We start from the raw sequence: 21301 nt of genomic DNA, 5'->3' as shown, positions 1-21301 counted from the left end.
ACCAGCCACGAGAGAAGGAACTTGAAAAGAAAGCCACGTCGGCCTTTAACCAATGGGACGCCTCCCTCGTCTATGCATTATCTGGATCGAGACTCGGCGGCGGCACCCGATCCACGAGTTGCGGTGAGAGTTACCTTACGATTACATCGGGTTTCCCCCATCCGCCCCTCTCCCTATTCTTGGCTCGGAGCTTCGCCGTGCTCTTTTTGATTTCTCCTCGTCCATTCACAGAGACAGAGAGCCGCGATGGCGGAGGAGAGCAAGAGCGGCGTAGGAGCGGTGGCGCAGGCGGCGACGTCGCCCAAGATCGTCCTGAAGAGCATCGACATGAGCGAGAAGATGCGGAACGACGCGATCGACTGCTCCCGCGCCGTACGCCTCCTTCGATCTCGAGCCCCTTGTTTGCGTTTCATCGATCCGTGAAGAACTTTGCTCACCGATCTTTGGTTTCTCCCTTGATTCGTTTCTCCGTCTTTGTGTTGGCGCAAATAGGCGTTTGAGAAACACAGGTTGGAGAAGGAAATCGCCGAATACATCAAAAAGGAATTCGATAAGAAGTATGGGCAAACTTGGCACTGCATCGTCGGGCGCAACTTCGGTATCCATCCTTTCCTTGCTTTCCTTTTTTTCGCTTCGTTCTTATCCTTCGGACGTAAATATCAGTTTCTCTTTTTCTTTCTTTTCAATTTATAGTGCTTCATGATTCGTATTGTTTGGTCTACTTGGGCTTTACTTCATAGAGATACATCCATCGAATATTTGTAGTTATAGCTGATCGACTGGTGAGGTTTCGAAGGGATATTGTTTTCTTCCATAGATTATACTAAGTTGTAGACTGATGCGGAAGGATGATGTCAGAGGTACTTATTTAGTTTCAGTGGTTCTGTGGATGGACGTCAACTATCGGAGAGTTATGTTGCAGTATCATAGTCATGTTAATTGTAGCATGAAGTAGTTTTTGCGTTTGAATATTTTGCTGTTTTGGACGTAATTAAACTTCCAACTAAGTGCACCAAGCATCTGAATGTCTATCTTTTATGATTTGTATCCTAGTAATTAACTTAACCATAAATGCTTCATTAATGGGTTTCTGCAGGTTAGTGCTTATAGTTGCTTTACAGAACCTTTCTTGTTGCTAGTTTACTAGAAAATATTCGGCCAAGAACTTGCCTCGCCTTATTTCATGTTGTTGGTTTTTCTGTGCACAATCTATTCTTTCTTCGATATTGTGTTTTTAATATATGTTTTTTCTCTCATCTTATATCGATAGACACAAGTTTTGTTGACCGTAAGGTATCAGAGTATAGTTGTCAAACAATTTTGGTTTGATTGCATACCACATGAAAATTTCCCAAAACAGTTTTTACCTCTGTAGTTCTAGTAGACGGCAGTCAATGTTTTTAGATATTCCGGCTTACCAGCATAGCACCATGGTTCTTCTGATATACGGATGCATGCAAAGGGCAGACCCCCTCTGTTCCAAAGGAAAAAAGAAAATAAAAATATTTTGTAAAAATATATTCCGTGGATTAGCACATAGTGTAAGAGAATCTGTAGACCTGCTATTGGGTCACTGGATTGGTGCATTGACCTCTCCAAGTCACTTGTTGTTTTATGTTTTTTCTCATCATATGACTGATTGTCCTGTTACCTATATAAATAAATTCTATCTATGGTACTTACGGATTCCATGTAACCTTTTTCACATAATTATTTGACTTGCACTGATATTCAAATGTGTATCTATTCTCTAAGTGCACCCTAATAATTATCTCACTCTACTCTTTTCCATGACAATCGTTTAGTGGCTCAAAATCATTAATTTCTTCATTATGGAGACCTCTCTGTTTTTTTCATGTATGCTCTTACGATGTTCTTTCCTTATATCTTTACCAATCTCAAATCCCGGTTTTCCTGTGTCATCAAAGGAATTTGGATGGTTAGCTAATAAAGAAATTCCTTTTGGTTACATATTTTAATTACATATTTGACCTAATATGTTAAGTTTCTTCTAATTCTATTTCAGATGTAAAGATATTTTCTTTTTGATGTTAAGTGGATGCTTGTTATATAGAGGAGATTTATTGTAGGTAATGGGAAGAAATCACACATTTTTTAAACTTGCTATCATGCTTGGTTGACTGGTAACTTTCACTTTTTTACTCTGATTTCACTTAAACAGAAACAAGAATAAAATAGCTATTGGAAGTCAACCATGAAGAAGGGTGGCCCCAATGCTTTTGAGGCTTTTTGCAATTACACTGTTTGGAGAGGGCCATTGGTTGTAGGCCTACTTCAGTAGATAGAGAGACAATTTTCCTAATCTTGACTTAGTAACCAATATCACCACTGGAAATTGAGTCATAGTGACTAATTATAAATGTGCTTCCTTTGGAAGATATGTCTAAATTTTGGATATCAAAAAGTTCAGTTATTCTGCAACAGTCTAATGCCTCGTCCACCACCTGTGTCACTTCCTTTTCATCTGCATAAGGTGACATGAAGTGAGACTGCTGTGACCTGTTTATCTGTGTGATATATATTTTTGAATTGTGTTTATGTAAGTTGTTGAGTATGTCATGGAAATCTTGGATCACTATCCTATTAGTGTTGCATATGAAAATATGATCATACAGGTAATTTTATTCTAACAAAGGGTACTTCAAAATTTATGCTTTCTGATGGCAATTGTTGGCAGGTTAGCTCTTCTATTCCCCTAACAATAGAGAAGTGTTCATGAGATGCATACTTCCTATGTTTCTATTGCAAGCAGAGGAAATTATCAAAATTGTCCAATACTTTATCTTCTTGTCTACTGCATTTCTTGATTGCTATGTTACCTTGCCACCAAAAATCTTTCAATCCTGTGCCACATTTTGATGTGCTTCATTTATTTTGAATGGAGTATATTCAGTGGAAGCAATTAGGACACACATTACCTGGAGATGTTGTATCTCTAGGACCAGCGGCCACAGAGAATTTGTTGCTACACGTGCACTGGGGCATGTAGATCATAGTAGCTTACTGTAGCCATAGTTGTTCCTGCAGTACTTTCTGTTCCATTTGGTAATTGCCACATACAGGTTCTGCATGACATCATTGTTCAGATGTGGCATGTTTACGCTATGTTGTGATGTTACAGTGACTTGTGAACAACAGTATTGAGTCTGGTTTTCAGTTATAACTTATAATTTATTTGCACAATTTTGTCAATATCCAAAATTTGATTGAGATAATAGTAAGGTTACTGTCTTACATGTTTTCTCTCCGTACAGGGATAATCATGCTGGATAAAGCTGTATGTTAGAAAATAACAAAAGAGTGACATCTTAGATTTGTATTTCCAATCACAGTTTTTGAAATTAGTCGTTAATGATTCTTTATTTGGGGAGCTGAGGGGATGAGGGTTCAATAAGATACAGTGACCTGGCCTCTGAGAATTGGAATGAACTGGCTAGTCTGATCCAATATGTTGACATTTCTGTCCGTTTTATGATTAGTTTTAACTTTTAAAGACCTGTTTAAAGAGACCCATATAACGAATATAATAGCCCCCTAATTCAGTCTCAGAAAGCTATGGAATGCCAACATACGTCTGTCTATTCTCTAATTCACCCGACCCGATTCATTTTGGGATTCCTCATTACACTGTTTTTATTGTACATAATATGCCACTGAATTGACATGCAAAAAGCATTTAACATGAATCATCCGTCTGACAAAACTTCTCTCTTTCCTTCCCAGGGTCATTCTTGATGTAGGGCGTGTGGATTGTGCTATCCTTTAAGATAACTTTGTGTGGTCTTTTGGCTTCCCTCATTTGTAATATAAAAGAAATTATCGTAACTGTGAATCATAATAAAGCAACATCAAACAGATAATGGACATAAATTCTCCTATGAAGTGCCTATATAATATGATGAATCAATCTGGCAATTTCTGTTATTCAGATAGATTGGCACTTGTTTTTCCTTCACTGAATTAATTATTTTCGTTATTGTCTCATCACAATTCTCTTCACTGTGTAAAGTATTCTTTCTAATCTGGCTTCTGCCTTTGCAGGATCATATGTAACACATGAGACCAACCACTTCCTTTATTTTTACGTTGACTCGAAGGCTGTTTTGCTATTCAAATCTGGATGACTGTGAGTTCTTCCTGCTAATCCGATGCCTGGATTCTGCTCCGAATCTTTGGCTTGTCTATCTTATTAAGGATCTTCTGCACTCCCTGTATATCTCATGCACATCTCCGCTTTCACCTTGAACCGCTTTGAACAATGTATTTGTTGATCTATCAGGGAAATATCCTAACTTTTGGTTGAAATTTGTGCCATATTAGCAAACAGATTTCTCTGGGCCATCGAAAATGAGCAAGGTCAACATTCTAAGGGCAGGAAAATGTACGACTTTCCTCTTCTTTAAATCTTCTAGGATTCACATGAACTTGTATATTTGGATTCTGTGTCGCCCGCAATCAATCATTATGCACCTTTTTTTGTCACCGACTTGCCTTTTAGTCGATCAGCAATTTGTCATGCAGCGCTTGTCTTGACATATATTCTGAGTGGTATTGTGCAGGGAGACTTGTGTCTGTTGCAATGCATTTCTAGTTCGTAGAATGTGTATAACTTGTAGATTTGATTGAATACTGATGTGGTCATATTATGTTGGACAAGTAGGATTAGTGACTATAAACTCTACTCCGTCTTGGGTCCTGGAAAATGCAAGCAACTATGCCGATTAACCAGATTGGTTGTATCTGTTGGTTTTGATGTGTGAGGCCATGTGATTAGAGATGTTTGTGGAGCTATTATGAAGGCAGTCTGACCTGCTTATCTGCTGATAAACACAAGCAGGTCTCTTCTTTGAGTTAACACCATGCAAGGAGGCTTTTCCACGACTGATACACACCCCAAGGATCATCCAAGAATCTTTGGACTACCTTTAAGAAAAAGAAAATAAAGGTGAGAAAAACAAGAGAAAAAACCTTTCTGATACTGTCAATCCAGGATCTTGTGAGAACTAAGGTAGACAATCATATTTCCTTTTCTGATACTGTCGAAGTCTTTCTGATTGACCAGTCCAGTTAAGCCAGTACTCAAGTCCAAAGATGTGAGTCTTTTTCAAGCAGGACAAATAATGAGGAAATGTAGAACATTTGTTGTTGGCATCTTTCTTATGTAGAACCAGCAAAGAGTATGTATCAGTGATTTGGTATGCCAATTTTAAATGAACAGTAATTTGATGTCAAAAATGTGTAAACATTATTAGAGAAAAAACGAGATGAAAAAAATAATAATTTGATGTGTGAAAGATCTACACTATGACATGAATCTTTTATTATTTTTAATTAAATTCAGCATAGCTTAATTAGTAAGATCTTTGATTAAGATCATAGAATTGAATTTTGTCTTCTTAGTTTATCTTTTAATGTAAGAAAAAAAAACACATAAATATACCGAACGACGACATTATAGACAGATAGATTTTAGAAAACACTATGAACATCATGTCAAGATAACATGCAAGGCTCAGTAAAGCTATAGAGGAACAACAATCGAAGGGTAAATCCAACGATGCTCCAAGTGTTAAGATGAAACACAAGTTAAAAGGAAGTAAAGTAATGGAGTTAGTTGTATGAGAAATTTCATTCTTTATCTGGGAGGTTTTACCTTTTAGAAGCCTCCTTTCCATCAACGTGTAATACTTTCTTGTCAGGAGATCATGTGAATCTTTCAATAATAGAAGAAAACAAAACCCACTTACATTGATTCGGTGAATCCTTTCGTCATTGATTTTGCCTCTCTCGCAAAGCTGTGATATTATAAATTTAATTAATTCATTTATATTTTAACAGAATAAATATAATAATTTTATTTCATATATATATATATGGATAAGTTTTTTAAAAAAATCTTAAATCTTTATAATTTTTTTTATAGAGCACTCTCTTTTTGGTTTATTATCGAAGAACGACTCTTGGTATCTAAAAGATGAGACTACTCTGGCCTATATCTCTTGTTGTCATCCGCCACTTGAACCTCTTCCTAAGACCTTATTATGAGGCCCTATTACCTTTGCCCTGTCACTCGTAAGTTTTTGTTTCTACCCTATCATCCCTATTGTTAAGTTTGATGGAGAGGAAGGAAGTGATCACAACGAGGCTTCTCCTCCCTTCTCCCTTACATTGAAAGTATGTATTTGTTTATGCTGAAGGAGTGACAAGGGGCGAAAGCATGCTCTTTTAGTGTGGGAGGCCATATGGGGGAGGAGGGAGGGAAAATTTTGCCTTGGCTATCTCCTCCTTTATCGAGGTTTATGACGAGGATGACAAGGCTTTAACAATATCTCGATAGTGACAAATGAGATTGAGGGTGAGGGTAATGGGGTGAACATGGTCATGAGAAGGCGACGGAGCCTCATTGCGAGATGAAGGCAATGAGTGGCCATAATGGGGCTATGGGTTAGAGGTACGATCGGTAAGGTAGAGATCATGGTCAATCTTGTCTTTTAAAAAATAGGAGATGTTATGTGGAAATAAACTGAAAATAAAATCTTTTAGGGAAAAAATAAAATTATTTTTGAAGTTATATATATATATGTGTGTGAATTTTTGAAAAAAACTCACAACTTTGAGAATTTGCTGTAAGACATCTCAATATTGAAAAATATTCTTATAATTTTTTTTTTATAAATGATCGTTTTGCCCTTAGCCCCATTAGACTTGTCATCGTCTTCGTCCTTGTCATGCTTGTAAGTAGCCATCGTGTGAGGAATGAAGGGCCATGAGGGTCATCGTTGTCTTTGCTCTGACTCTCGTCAAACTCGTCTCTTATGCCTGTGAAGGCAATAGTGGGATCCATAGAGGCGACGATGGCCCTTGCGTCCTCTCCTTCCTCATACGAAGGCTAATGGGCAAGATAGAGGATGACACTTAGGCTTAGGTTTAGGGTCATAAGCGATGACGACGAGAATTATGAGTGAATAATAATGTCTCTCACACCCCTTACTTCCCTGTGTAAGGGTTGCTGACGAGGCATGTAGGGATAGGGCTGGCGAGGTCAACAATGACGATAATAACGATCCTCGTACGAGGGTTATGGATGATGACTATTATGGATACGATGGAGGTAAAAATAAGATGGTATTTTCGTATAACTCGAGCTCAACAATGACGGTAATATATATATATATTTTTAATATATATATATATATATTATATATTATATTACAGCTTGTCGCTAGAGAGAAGCCCACGCGGCAGCTTGTCAGTGCCTTTAATTTCTCCCCATTAAATTTCACGATCGCATACCAAAGAACGTGACGCACCTCGGTGGCCGTGCTCCCGCTTACCCTCCCCGGAATCCCTCGAGCTTCTCGATTGCTACGTCGCGATGGCCTTCTCGACGTCGGATCTCCTCCGGTCGGTGCAGCCGGCGCACCGCTTCGACGAGGCGGCCCTTCTCCGCTATGCCGCCGCCAACGTGGCGGGCTTACCCGCAGCGCCGGCTAAGTTCAGCGTCTCCCAGTTCGGCTATGGCCAATCCAATCCGACCTTCTGTTTGGAGGTCGCTTCCCATGGATCCCCCGGCGTCGTCAAGCGCTATGTTCTGAGAAAGAAGCCTCCTGGTGCTCTCCTCGAGTCCGCCCATGCCGTCGAGAGGGAATTTCAGGTATAGCTTTCCTTCTGCTTCGTTTGTTGGTTAAATAGGTAGATCTGTTATTACTAAATATTAGTAGGAAAGGAGCGAACTTTGCCTTCGGGATGAATGCGATCTGCTCGTTTATGCTTACGTTTCGTTGTAAGATTTATAGGATATGTTGGCATGGGCGTGCAAGAGCAATTGGGCTTTTAAAATGTCTGATTTTTGGAAAAGAAGAATCTTGCTTCATGAATTGGACGAGTGCGATTTATGAAGAGAGTTCGTCTGTCTGACGGTTTATTTCTGGAATTTTTTGAAAGAGGGTAGATTTGACTTTTAGGGTTAATATGTTCATAATATTGACTTTTTGTGCTTCTTTATTTGATAGTTAGAGAAGAAAGAAAAAGGAAGGAAACAAATTCTCGCAGGCTGGTTTGATCCGCCTATTATGCCTGTACTTTACGGAAGCTCTATGAGCATGAAGAAACGTTTGAATAGTTGTAAATCACACACAGGATGATTTTTTAGCTTCCAATGCATGTGTTTTGGTTTTTCTTTTTCTTTCCGTACAAGATTGAATGGTCCAATTTGGATAAATCTTGGTTATGGCTAATTAATTATTTGAGTGGAAGTTGTTTATTCAAATATTTCTTGTAAATAGATATGCTCACATGTCTCTAAGAGTCATTTACTCTTAGGAAACAAATTGTTTTAAGAGCTGTTTATCTAAAATGATTTCTTCTAATGCTCTTCCTGCTTTTTCAAGTTGTTTCCTGGATTTTATAGTCAGAACACAATGTCACTGCTGCAAGACCTTACTTATTTCCAAACTTTGTCCATGTTAATGGCTAGGTATTTTTGTGCATCATATTTAAGAGATAGTTGCTAAGTGTGTGGGCTTTTGGATGAACTGGACAATGATATCTTTGAGTGTTTACTTTTAACTTGGAAAGTTTTACTTTTAGCAATATGTTCTAGTGCCATGCATTGAATGGCCATTTGTTAGTTGGCTGTTCTTTTTTTGTGTTTTGGAGGATCACCCAATTGATTTTCATCAGTCTTTGTTTTTGCTTCTGTACAGGTTCTCAAGGCTTTAGGTGTGCACACAGATGTTCCTGTTCCAAAGGTTTTCTGCTTGTGCAATGATACAAGCATAATTGGTACATCTTTCTACATTATGGAGTACTTGGAGGGACGGATTTTCATGGATAATAAGTTACCAGTAGGTTAACTTTCTATTGTTGCTTAATGTGTAGTTCACATAATTATCTGTCACTTTCAAATATTTTCTGAGGGAAAAAAATAATTTTAACTGTTTCATGTATGCATCACATATGAATGGAACACCTGGGTTGTGCAAGCAGTATCTTGTGAATTTAAGTCTAAACTGCTTCCAAGAATGGTTGCAGGCTTGCACATGATGATCTTCTTCGATGTTTCGATTTGGGGAGAAAATTCGAAAAGCACCATCTATCTTTATCTTTAGCATTTCGTGAGTTGCCTTATTTTTGAATTTTTATATCAATCTGCAACTATTCATGTTCAGGGACTGAGCCCAGAAAGGAGGAAGGTTATATATCAAGCTACTGCGAAAACTCTAGCTTCTTTACACAAAGTTGATGTGGATTCGATTGGGTTGCAAAAGTTTGGCAGGAGAGACAACTATTGCAAGAGACAGGTGATGTCATTTGGCTGGTTTAAATAGCTTGAATATGGAACTAATACTAAACCAGATCCTTGAGCATTCAAGAAAAGTTTCTACAAGATAAGCTAGTCTGCATGTTGTGCAGGAATTCTTTTTATTTTTCCCTCAAGGTGTCGTTATTTCTCAGAATGATATGCTTGCTCGTACAACAGTTGTTAGCTTTACATTACAAAGCACTAAGTTATGTTCTAAAGATGTTAAGCTTTTCAAGTTCAATTTGATATGAATCAGAACCACTTGTCATGCTGGATACTACCTGTGACAGAAGCTGCAATACATACTATAACATCATAGTTGTTCCAACCTGCTAACTTAGTTGCAGGCCTAAGATTTTGGCTTGGTGCCTTGAGGACCTCTTACTGCTCCATGGTTCTAACAACTCTGTTCATTTTTCTGTTCTTGAGAGATTGTTATGTTTGGTATCTTTCCCTTCTAAGATTAATGAAGTTTATTGTTAGATTGAACTACATAACTGTAAAAATGAGGAAAGATGTAAAACCTTATTTATGCTTTGATGATGTTTTTGTCTGTTAGGTGGAAAGATGGGGAAAACAGTATCTCGCTTCAACTGGTCAAGGGAAACCTGATCGAAATCCTAAAATGCTTGATCTGGTTGTTTGGCTCAGAGAAAATATCCCTGCTGAAGATTCTTTAGGAGCATCAGGAACTGGGCTTGTTCATGGAGACTATCGAATCGATAATCTAGTTTTTCACCCTGTCAAGGTTCTTAAAATTTGTTTCTGATCAGCTAGAATATATGCATTTTAATTCCAATTTGTATCACAATTTATTTATACAACTATGCTAGATCAACAAGTTGAAAAGTAAGCCTCTAGAGGAAAGATTTAGGTATTTGCTTTACATGACTCTTGGTTCTCGTAAGGATAAACATGATATCCTTTATTCTATGGGTAGCTGTAAACAGAGCCCTGTTATTTTAACTGATATTGTTTCGGTCCACCTTATGCACATATATGTTGTAAATATGATTGTTCTGGATATTTATTTATTTTTTTCCTTGTTTTATAGAAAGATACTGCATTTCCATGTGTTAAATTCTGATGAATCTGCTCACATAAATGTAAAATAGAATTCATAACTATATAAAAGTACTTATAAGTAGAAAGGGCAAAACCAATCCACCAATCTCGTGCCAATATGATATCTCACAAGAGTTAATGTACACAATCTTAGGTCTAGAAGTAAAGAGGTTGTTTTCATGACTGGAATCATGTTCTCCTATATTGCATAGGAGCAACCTTATTATTGTGCCAAGTCTTGCTTTAATTGAATCACATGAGCAGCATGAATAAATGTGGGATTAGTAATAAAAAGAATCTTATCTTGTGCACATACATCACATAAACACATTAACATTTTAAACAACCCCTTTTAACTAGGGATCCTTTGCTTTGACAGAGTAAGGTTGCTCTGGAAGGCCAAATTGAAGATAGAAGAAAGCTTTTTCTGTGCTCGAAATAAAATAATCAAGTATTTATATTTGTTTACTGGCCACATGCATATTCAGATTTGTATGTTTAGTCCTAGATTTATTAGGATTAGACCTGTACGAAAGCCTTGCCTGTTGTCCTGCCCTAGATGAACCCCTTGTCTTCATCCCTTGTAACATGGCTTGCAATCTTTACAGTGCTGGTCGACCTTCCAAATCAAGGGTTGACTTTTATCAATGCATTGTGTTCAGTTTCTTCCCTACAAGTCAAGGTCTTGCTGTTGGCCTCCAAATCTTCAGTTTCTCTCAGGAGTGCTTTCAGGACTAGGAACAGTCCATATGGACCTACAAATCTATCATACTGCTACCAGAGTGTCAGGACCAAATTTGGACTCTCTGGTCTTCAATTGGCCCTTTCTGGCCCTTTCTGGGGTAGGTCGAACCCAATAATGGGCCAGCCACCAAGGGGCTGATCTCAGAATTATAAGGGATGAAATTAGCATTGTAACTCATGTATGGTCGATGTACTGATCAATAGTAAAGCATTAAAGAGAGTTAAAAAAGTTGTGTAACTTTGCGTGCATTGTAGCTACAATATAAAGTAGAAAGACTGATTTTTCATGTCATGCCTTGATCTTTTCTACAAACAAAAACCAAAGGATGAAAAGTTTGTCTATATTATATAGCTTCATAACTAGCAATTTATTGTCCAATGTTTCATTTTTGTTCAGAAAACACGCAGCATTCAACAAATTGCATAATGGGTTAAGAATGAGTATCCTCTTTTTTTGCAGGATCAAGTGATTGGCATTCTTGACTGGGAACTATCAACTTTAGGGAACCAAATGTGTGATGTTGCATACAGTGCCTTGGTCAGTAGCTTGTTACGAACATTATATTGTTAAATCTCTGTTATTTTGTGCTTTTATGAGCTTCGAATGTTTCATGAAAATGGTTTTAACTCAGATTGTATAGTATCAGTTGTCACAGATACAAAACGGCTTACACATCTTGTACTACTAATATAAACCAGGGGAGCTAGACATGACAGGGACATATATAATCTTTAAGTAGCAATACAATATATTTCTTTAAGCTTCCTGAACCATTTGAGTCATCACTAAGGAATATGGGATACTTGGAAATTTTGGATTTAAAAGATTCAAAATGGGTACAAAGCTTGACAATGTCATTGATTAAAATCAGAAGTTATTGATGATAATTGTACAGCTGTATATTGTTGACGTGGCTTTGGGAGAATGTGAATCATATGGACTTGAGTTTAGTGGCATCCCAGAAGGCATTCCTTCCTTGGTGGAATACTTGGCAGTATATTGCTCTGCAGCTGTAAGCATTACTTTGACAGTTTTTTTCTACATGTTGTAGGCTTGTAGCTTCATCGATTTTCATTGCATTTTTTTGAGGTATCATTAATTTGTTTGCTCACCTGAAATCGATGAAATTCAGAGAAGGCCCTGGCCAGTTCGAGAATGGAAGTTCTATATGGCGTTTTCTTTGTTCCGTGGTGCATCTATTTATGCAGGAGTATATCATAGATGGACTCTGGTATTAGCATCAGAAATCATTAAGTTTGGACATTTTGAAAAATAAGTCTGTAATAGTTTTGAACAAATACAGGGTAATGCTTCAGGTGGAGAGCGTGCTCGGTATGCTGGAAAGATGGCTAATGTCTTAGTTGATTCTGCCTGGGCATATATTACTCGAGAGTCTGTTCTTCCTGACCAGCCTCCACTGGGTAATTTTGATATGATTCCCTCTGCATGAATGAATAGGACATTATTGACTACCAGAATCCTACTGTCATAAGGAACTTATGTTAATATGGAAATTTGTCATACTGCATATTCTATGATTTTGTTTCAGGATGGTCACATGTGGCTTTGGGAGAACATGAATTATATTATTGAGACGTTTAAGTTTGTATGGACTTTAATGATTATTTGAAGGTTATACTGATTTTTCTATCTTATAAATAAATTCTATTTTCGAAAAAGAAGAAAGGTGACATGTAGGAGGCTGGCAAGAAGGATGCCAAAGAAGAGAAATAAAAAACATATGACTATATATATGAAATAGAGGAGACGTGCTATTGTTGTGTTTGTCATTTGCCATAAGCTATAATGTTGGGTGTTCACTGCTACTATGTTAATTATCACTGTCCTCTACCACACAATACAAAGGGGAGAATATATAGTAGCCCTTCATCTCTCAAGGGAATCATCACAAAAGGGGAGATGCTTTTGAATTTGAGATTAATTCCAAATCCAACGGGTGCTCTCTTCAAATAGTCATTTTCATGTCATCGTTTCATTGTCCAACATGTCATCTGCATGAAGTTTAGAGAAGCACAACTTTAGACCCATTGTTCTCTTTAAAACTACTAGCAAATTTGTTTTGGATCTTTTTGTGTGCCATATGTATGATAGATAATTGTTGCAATAGAAAATTTTAAGGTATTATTGAATATTAATATTTACTCCTATAATGAATATATCGTATTAATCTTAAAGTTGGTGATAGTTATTACAGTTGAATAGCTTATTCTAGAATAAATAATAGATTTTTAATAGAGGCACTTGCTTGAATCTTTCTTGTTAGTCTGCAAAATTCCATACCAGTATCCCGTTAGCTCTAAATTTATTCCTTGCCATTATGTAGAAGTTTATTTGCATACTGTCTTCAGGAATTTTGAGTCAAGGAGCAACTCAAAGGTTAGAAGATGACCATTCACTGTCCATGAAGGAGCAGGGATGTTCTGTGCCTAGTCAAAAGGTTTTGGAGCTTAGGAAGAAATTGTTAAAGTTTATGCAAGATCATGTATACCAAAATGAGAGTGAATTTTATAGACTTGCACAATCAAGTCAGCGTTGGACAGTTCATCCAGATGAAGAAAAGTTGAAAGAGTTAGCAAAGCAGGAAGGCCTCTGGAACTTGTGGATTCCAGTAAGGCTTTATGTTCTATCTTTTTACTTCACTAATATTCTTAAGAATATTTTCAAGAAATGTGATGCAATTTGGTGGTCAGGATCTATTGCTTTCTATTATTGTTAGATACCTTCTTTTCTGGTTTCCATATGATTATTTAGTGTTTTGTTTCAGTTGCATATCACATTGATGCATTTGCAGTTAGATAGTGCTGCTAGGGCAAGAAAGCTGCTTGAAGAAGAAAAATATTTTTCTACTGGAGCTTCGAATAGTAACTTGATAGGTGCTGGACTTTCGAATCTTGAGTATGGATACTTGTGTGAGATTATGGGCCGTTCAATTTGGGCACCACAAATTTTCAACTGTGGTGCGCCGGACACAGGAAATATGGAGGTAGTGTGATACTCATCCAGGTTATTTCCGTTCTATAGTCTTATAAATTTTCCTTTGTTATAGTGCGAATATTTTACTTCAGTCTAATCAGTATATGCATACATATTTTTGCATGTATATTAGTAATATATATTTATATATAATACTATTGGATCTTTTTTGCTTTGTTACTAATTTTTTACTGTATAATGAAGCACATTATGCATTACATCTTTTAATCTTAAAGAACGCTGCTGGTGTAAGTCAAAATTTATGATTTACTGTTAGGTGGCCAACGGTAGCCATGTTTATGAAGAAAATAGGTGTTAGGCTGGAGGTTACAAGATTTAGGGTCACAGTGAAATTTATTAGACCTAAGAATGATCAAGAAATACCTAAATGTAGGCATGTCAATATGGCTTTAGCATGGAGAAACCAAGATTGACGAATGATGGTAACAGAAAAAGCAAGATTGTTTTCATGGAGAAACCATGCACAGTACGGATGACTCATACCAGATAATCAACTTAATAATCAAATTAATTATGATATATAATCACAAGCCAGCGCACTAGGTACGCCCTTTACATCATCACAAATCAGCATATCGAGATGATAAATTATGAATTTAAGGTTGAATCCTTGACTGATGAAGGGACCTAAGTTGTTGGAATTTGTTAAATATCTTGAATTTTTGAAGGTGAATGTTGAGATACTTTCTTAATATTTGCTTATCAAGCATAATTTGCTCTGATTTGAACTTATAACTTGCTAATAATAATTCATCATGGTTTATCATAATTTCTTTTTCTATAATTGTCCATTATGTATTCTGAATCAAGAGGCCAAGAAGCAAACTCATCTAGTGTTTATGGTAATTATGCAGTGTCATAATAGTATTTGCATAATTTCTGAATGAATGCTGTCAGCTTCAGCTGTCCTTTCTTCTTAACAGGAAGATGTATTATAAGCAGGCAACAATAATTTTAGCAATATCAAAAACTTTGCTAAGCCAAAATATGGTTGACAATGCTATGGTAAGAGACCAAGGTATTTATTCTGTTCCAGTATTGTCTTTTTTCAGGTTTTATTGAGGTACGGTACTAAGGAACAACTAATAGAGTGGCTAATTCCTCTACTAGAAGGAAAGATTCGGTCTGGATTTGCGATGACTGAGCCACAAGTTGCATCTTCCGATGCAACCAACATTGAATGCTCACTCACTAGGTAATATTCACTGGCAAGTTTTTTTCTGTCCAGACTGCTTATTTATTGTTTGAACATGTTTTCCTCAACAGAGTGCTCAGTGTCTTTGTTGGGCTTGGCTTTTTTTGTCTCTAGCTAATGCTACATGCTTCTCTTTGTTATTGTCTTTTGGTTAATTGCCACATGGCAAGTTTACATTCTCTGTTAAAGAGCCATTCATCTCCATTTTTATTACAATCAATGTGTATATCATCAAAATCTTATTAGGATGAATTAGTCTGGAAAAATATTGACATTCAGTGAATGAAGAAGTTGAAGCAGATGTGTTATGTCTTACAGGAAAAAACAGACGTACATCATATCTATTCTTGTTTTCGATTAATAGTATGTGATAGAGGATGTTGGTTGAGTATTATACAGAATGTAGAAGCACGACTTCTTGTTTACACAAGATTGCTTCAATGAAAGGTGTGCTTTGGTGGATGCTGCCTTTTTCTTGTTGTGTGTGTGTGGAGAGAGAGAGAGTTTCTACACCAGAATACCTCCCTGTTATTCCTTGCTTTTGCTGTCTTCTGCTGCAACTGTGGTCATATTGTTGTTTTCAGTCTTAAAAGATATATGTAAAACCCTTTGAGTGTTCAAATCTGATCTCCAAATTTTATAGTATTTCTACTTCGATAACAGATGTATCAAAAGAACCTTTTATTTATTTCTTATGTGTAAATCTAGTACTGCATAACAGATAAAAATAGTGCAGGATTAACCATTCGTTTCATATGTTAGCTAATTGATATATGGAGCTTAATTGGGCTTTTACCATAGTCAATTGTTACATGTAAGAATTAAGGAAAAAGTTCAAATGTGGTTGAAGCACAAAGTTCGGTTGGTACAGGAAGGATAGAATCGTGGAATCTACTTCAAGATAGGGTAGGTGAATTCACAGCCCACAAGAGGTCGTGTTGTATATTCAAAAGTCTGTCGAATTTTGAAATCATCCACTGCTCTGCGGAGCGCCCTTTGGTCAATCACTTTCATTCATTGAAGGTAGTTGACAACAACCTTAGACAAGTGAGTGAATATATGGAAAATCCTTTCAACAAATCACTTTCTTGTCCTCAGAACTGAAAAAAATAGCCTCCAAACTAAACAATTATACAGTATCTAATAGCTTGTAGTTAGGCCCTGCAATTATCAGCTTCTTCCAGTTCAGTGACTTCTTCTAGGTTAAAGATTGTGTTCCTCTATATTCTATAATATAATTCATGACCTGGAACATATATATGCAAGTAATACTCATATGGGCTTTCCATGTTATCCTTAAACATTACTTATCTTTAAGTTTATGGTCATCTCTTTCTCTTGCTCCGAGACCATGCTTTTCGTAAATTTTATCATCCATTTTTCTTTCCATCTTCTTGATTGGCTATTGTCTTAAGATGTATTTAACACGAAATGATGTGTTTTGAAATTTCAACTTTGAACTGATGTTTCCAAAAATGTGACATAGGCAAGGTGACTTTTACATCATAAATGGAAAGAAGTGGTGGACAAGTGGAGCAATGGATCCTAGGTGCAAAGTTCTAATAGTAATGGTAAGTTTTGATATCACTATCATGTTGTTCAAGACTAGAATGATACTATTATTCTTTTTATGGTATCTTAATATTTGAAACAAAAAACCATGTAGGGAAAAACAGATTTTTCTGCTCCTATGCATAAGCAGCAATCAATGATCTTAGTGGATGTCAATACTCCAGGGGTGCATATAAGAAGGCCGTTACTAGTTTTCGGTTTTGATGATGCACCTCACGGGCATGCTGAAATAACTTTTGAAAATGTCCGCGTGCCAGTGAAGAATATCCTGCTTGGGGAAGGCCGGGGATTTGAGATAGCACAAGTAAGCATCATTCCATCATGAATTTGTCACAGAATATTCACATTTGCATGATATCTTCACATCTTCACATTTTCAGGGTAGACTTGGTCCTGGCAGATTACATCACTGCATGAGACTCATAGGGGCAGCAGAACGTGGTATGCAAATGACAGTTGACAGAGCACTCAGAAGGAGAGTCTTTGGAAAGTTGATAGCTGAGCAGGGATCCTTCTTGTCAGATCTTGCCAAGGTACTTTCTCCTTGATACTCTTTTTTGGGTTAAGAATTGTATTTGTTATATGATATCTTGTGCCGGAGGAATGAAAATTCAAAAATATAAAAAAAGGATGTTAACTGGATTATTGTTGTGAAGTTGCTTATCTTGAAACAAGTATGACCACTGTTAAGATGTAAGTGCAAGTGTCTTTATGTGAAAAAAATACTTTCTTTATGGTCACATACTTGCATGTACTTTAAGCATATGGGCATGTAATTCACCAAGATGATTAAACATAGGTAGATTCAAAGTCCATTTACTTTATTCATATTATGTGCAGGAGGATTTTATATGGCAGTGGATTGGGTATCCGCAATTTTTATCCAACCCCAAACCTGAACCCAACCAGCTATCTAGGTACCCAAACCTCAATGTTGACCCAACTTGGATATACACTTTCCTCCCCAAACTCATTTCAAATCCAATTAAAGGGTATGTGTACCCGGTTTAAGTACATAAGGTAGACCTGGTCGCTCAAAAAAACCTGATCCCTGCCATCCCTGCCTGATGATAGAAATGACAATAGGTAGGTTATTCTAACCCAAAGCTGGACCAGAATTTGACTTGGATATATCTTTTGCACACAAATTCTGTCTCGTACCTGATTAAAGGGTATCACAATTGTTTAAGTGTTACCTGTCGCCATCCCCATGCAGGATCCTTTGCTTCAATACATGGACGAAACTAGTTGCTAACCTTGGTGGTTCTCGAGTTCATTAAGCATGCCATTTGTCATAGAGGACTACCTTTACTATAGGATAAGATTTTCAAGCCCCTTCTTCAAAAACACCACTCAATTTAGTGACTGTATTACTTTGATTTTGAAACCTATCGATATTTATTAAATCCTCATTCACATTGTTATTTAGAATTCTTTTTGTTATTGTGGATACTTCTTAGTCACCTATTACAAAATTGTAGCTCATGTTCGTGCTCTTGTGATCTCTGGGAGTAGCTTATTATAAACTTTCCAGCATTTTAATTATCAAAACATTATAAAACTCATCTTGTTGCCCATCAGTTTGGCCCATCAATGGTCTTTGTCAAAGGTTAGGTTCAAGCACTCACCTGCAATTATGTTAGATATAATGGTTTCTGCTGGTGCCTCATGTGCTATACTAAAACATACAAATTGCTTGTTACTTTGTTCGACAGTTATCATAACCGAACCGGATTATCAATGCATTGAGTCTTGGATCACTTGGTCATTTGTGGAATTGGTGGGTCAACTGGTCACGTTGTAGGTTTATAATTCTTTTTGAAAAGTGACATATACTTATAGGTTATGTAAAAATATAAAATAGAAAAATAATCTTTAATATAGTGAAAGAGGATGATAGGAACAAAACATACACATTGAAGGGATGAGAGGGTAATGAATATAATATGGTTTCCTTCTCTTTCTTTTTTTATATAAAAAGACTCAAGTGCCCTTGGGTTAAATTCAAGTATCTTTGCTAATAAATAACAAGTTACGTGATTTTCAGGCTTTTCAAGTTTTGGATGGCGAACCAGTTCAGGGTACTGTTCCTGATTTTTTCGGTCCAGCCGTCCAGTCCATTTGATTTTATAAGTTTGTTTTATCCTATATATATGTAAAACATGTAAGCTCTTCCAAATACTAAATGAATTGTCGGATCGATATGTGCCAACCTATGCTGTCATTATCATTGGGAAAAATAATAATTAAGAAATGGAAAAAAATCATCATTGCTAATGTTTGATCCGACTGACAATTTGCCAAGCCAGTACAAACTATGTTTTTATTTTTGTGAAAACTATGTTAAAAAAGTTGTTATTGCCATTTTCTATCATTTTGGACATCTGAGATAAAATGTCCTTGTCGATGCATCCCTAAGATCTTACAAATTTGTCATTTGTTTTTCATAGTGCCGAGTAGAATTGGAGCAAGCGAGACTCTTGGTTTTTGAAGCAGCAGATCAGCTGGATCGACTTGGGAACAAGAAAGCTCGTGGAACTATCGCCATGGCCAAGGTAGAATGATGACAGCTACCTTGGAATAATTTGCATCTGGAATGACAAAAGTATAAAAGTACTGGTACTACTCATCTTTGTCGCAGGTAGCCACACCAAGTATGGCCCTGAAAGTGCTGGACTTTGCAATGCAAGTCCACGGTGCTGCTGGTTTGTCATCGGACACTGTTCTGGCACATTTATGGGCTACTTCTCGGACTCTGCGGATTGCTGATGGCCCAGACGAAGTTCATCTGGGAACCATAGCCAAATTGGAACTTCGAAGAGCCAAGCTGTAGGAGTTTATAGAACTGCAACTCATGCCACACAAGCACAGCTGCAAGGGATGTAGTCTACATAATATCGAAAAGTGGCCACTAGGTTTGATGCAGAGATAGTACTCCAGTTGCTTGAGTTTGCTGACTACTATCCGACTACATTTAAGAATTCGGAGCTTGTGGACAATGCAAATAATTATATGATTTGTAATAATTGGAGTAGCTTTCAGGTCCATTTAGTGACGAATATTTCCAGAGAAACTTTACATGATTCCAATGACAGACAGGGAGGGTTGTGGAGGTTGCATAGATCCATTACCATATGCATACATGTATTGTTGACTAGTTCAGATAAGTTTGTGATGTCCTCAGTGTTTTGCTGCAAGATTTGCTTCGGCTTTCATCAACACGAGCAGTAGCAATTCACATCGCTGCCTCCAGCTTCAATATATTACTGGTTATTATGAAGTCAATTTAGTTCTTATCTCACCAATAACGTCATACTTTTTGTTCCAGGACGAACTGAGCATCTCTTCTTGTCCTCGATGCTTAATATATGTTCTTAGTTTACATGGTTTTGAGCCAACTTCTTTGCTGTCTTTGGATTCTGAATCGTTCTTGTCGTTCATTCTTCTGCGACCTCAGATTATGGTGCAGGCATTTGGGTTCTCGTCACTGAACATAGTGGCAATCTGGCTTCCATCTCCGCTGCCGTACCTCATGTCTCGTGCAGCCGATACGTAAGGATGCGGCCTATGGCCGCTGCTGATACCGTAGCTGTGCATGACAAAAGGCTCCTCGTATCTGATCTCATGCGCGCCCGAGGGGTCATGGCTCCACGGCTCCCTGTGGACGAAGCTGTACGGGTAGTGATGCACCATATGGATCTCCGCCGCGCCTTCTGGTTCTGCTGCTTCGTCTTTGACATCCGCGGATGGGGTCACTTGGGGAGCATCTTTAGGTGGCTCTTCCGGTGTTTCCGGAGGAGACTCGCTTGGAGGCTGGTCAGCAGCGTCGGCCGCCGGCTCGGACCCGCCGGGCTCGGCAGCTGGTTCCGAGTGGGAGCAGATGGTGGCGAACTTCCCCGCCTTCTTGATGGCCTTCACCACCATCTCCGGATCAGCACTCCCCACCACCGTCAGCTTCTGCCGGGCGAAGTCTACGTGGATGTCATGCACTCCTGATCAGTGACACAAGAGTCAGCAACCATCACCCCAAACCTTCTTCTCTCTCACCATCGACGTGATTCATTACCATGGACGCTGTGCACTGCCTTCTTGACCTTGTGCACGCAGCCGCCGCAGTCCATCCGGACCTGCAACTCCGTGACCGGCGATCTGGCCTGCGAGTGCAACACAGCACATCTCAGTGCATGAATCCTTTCAAGACACCACGAATTTGAGCTGACCTACCTCGAGTGCCGGAGCCATGTGAGAGCTCGTTTGGAGACCGAGGAAGAGGACGAGGGATAGCATCGTATTTGTACCCAAGAAGAGGATGCCACTTGGAGAGGCTCCGAAGCTCGAGTGGGGCAACCTCGAGAGAATTTGCTTTGGCTCGGTCACTGTATTA

The 21301-nt window shown here is 37.9% G+C and overlaps 3 protein-coding genes across 3 annotated transcripts; 2 read left to right on the top strand and 1 right to left on the bottom strand.

Moving 5' to 3' along the window:
* The first annotated feature begins 172 nt into the window (after positions 1-172).
* Positions 173-4326, top strand: LOC103995888 (uncharacterized). The gene is made up of 3 exons (XM_009416621.3): positions 173-372; positions 493-598; positions 4063-4326. The coding sequence occupies exons 1-3, from the start codon at positions 247-249 to the stop codon at positions 4143-4145; spliced, it is 315 nt and encodes a 104-aa protein (XP_009414896.2). The 5' UTR covers positions 173-246; the 3' UTR covers positions 4146-4326.
* Positions 4327-7303: 2977 nt separating this feature from the next.
* Positions 7304-20202, top strand: LOC135620128 (probable acyl-CoA dehydrogenase IBR3). The gene is made up of 16 exons (XM_065122814.1): positions 7304-7675; positions 8727-8867; positions 9192-9323; positions 9885-10073; positions 11595-11672; positions 12031-12147; positions 12268-12366; positions 12439-12556; positions 13505-13764; positions 13948-14139; positions 15203-15345; positions 16832-16916; positions 17012-17221; positions 17298-17450; positions 19368-19472; positions 19559-20202. Exons 1-16 carry the CDS (start codon positions 7397-7399, stop codon positions 19748-19750), a joined length of 2493 nt encoding a protein of 830 aa, XP_064978886.1. The 5' UTR covers positions 7304-7396; the 3' UTR covers positions 19751-20202.
* LOC135620129 (heavy metal-associated isoprenylated plant protein 6-like) lies at positions 20152-21203 on the bottom strand. Its single transcript, XM_065122816.1, has 3 exons — positions 21142-21203; positions 20984-21071; positions 20152-20909 (listed from the first exon to the last, which is right to left on the bottom strand). Exons 1-3 carry the CDS (start codon positions 21157-21159, stop codon positions 20371-20373), a joined length of 645 nt encoding a protein of 214 aa, XP_064978888.1. The 5' UTR covers positions 21160-21203; the 3' UTR covers positions 20152-20370.
* Between the last annotated feature and the right edge of the window lie 98 nt (positions 21204-21301).

This window comes from Musa acuminata, chromosome BXJ2-8, assembly GCF_036884655.1.
Source record: "Musa acuminata AAA Group cultivar baxijiao chromosome BXJ2-8, Cavendish_Baxijiao_AAA, whole genome shotgun sequence".
NCBI lineage: Eukaryota > Viridiplantae > Streptophyta > Magnoliopsida > Zingiberales > Musaceae > Musa > Musa acuminata.
The sequence above is the reverse complement of the archived record's forward strand: the minus strand, read 5'-3'. Positions and strand labels throughout refer to the sequence as shown.

Bases quoted from the DNA above. Each gene is read 5' to 3' on its own strand.
- LOC103995888 (XM_009416621.3), top strand. From the start codon at position 247: ATGGCGGAGGAGAGCAAGAGCGGCGTAGGAGCGGTGGCGCAGGCGGCG. The intron at 373-492 runs GTACGCCTCCTT...TGGCGCAAATAG, and splicing joins CGATCGACTGCTCCCGCGCC to GCGTTTGAGAAACACAGGTT. The intron at 599-4,062 runs GTATCCATCCTT...CTGCCTTTGCAG, and splicing joins CATCGTCGGGCGCAACTTCG to GATCATATGTAACACATGAG.
- LOC135620128 (XM_065122814.1), top strand. From the start codon at position 7,397: ATGGCCTTCTCGACGTCGGATCTCCTCCGGTCGGTGCAGCCGGCGCAC. The intron at 10,074-11,594 runs GTTCTTAAAATT...CTTTTTTTGCAG, and splicing joins TAGTTTTTCACCCTGTCAAG to GATCAAGTGATTGGCATTCT. The intron at 11,673-12,030 runs GTCAGTAGCTTG...ATAATTGTACAG, and splicing joins ATGTTGCATACAGTGCCTTG to CTGTATATTGTTGACGTGGC.
- LOC135620129 (XM_065122816.1), bottom strand. The intron at 20,910-20,983 runs GTAATGAATCAC...GTCACTGATCAG, and splicing joins GGCAGTGCACAGCGTCCATG to GAGTGCATGACATCCACGTA.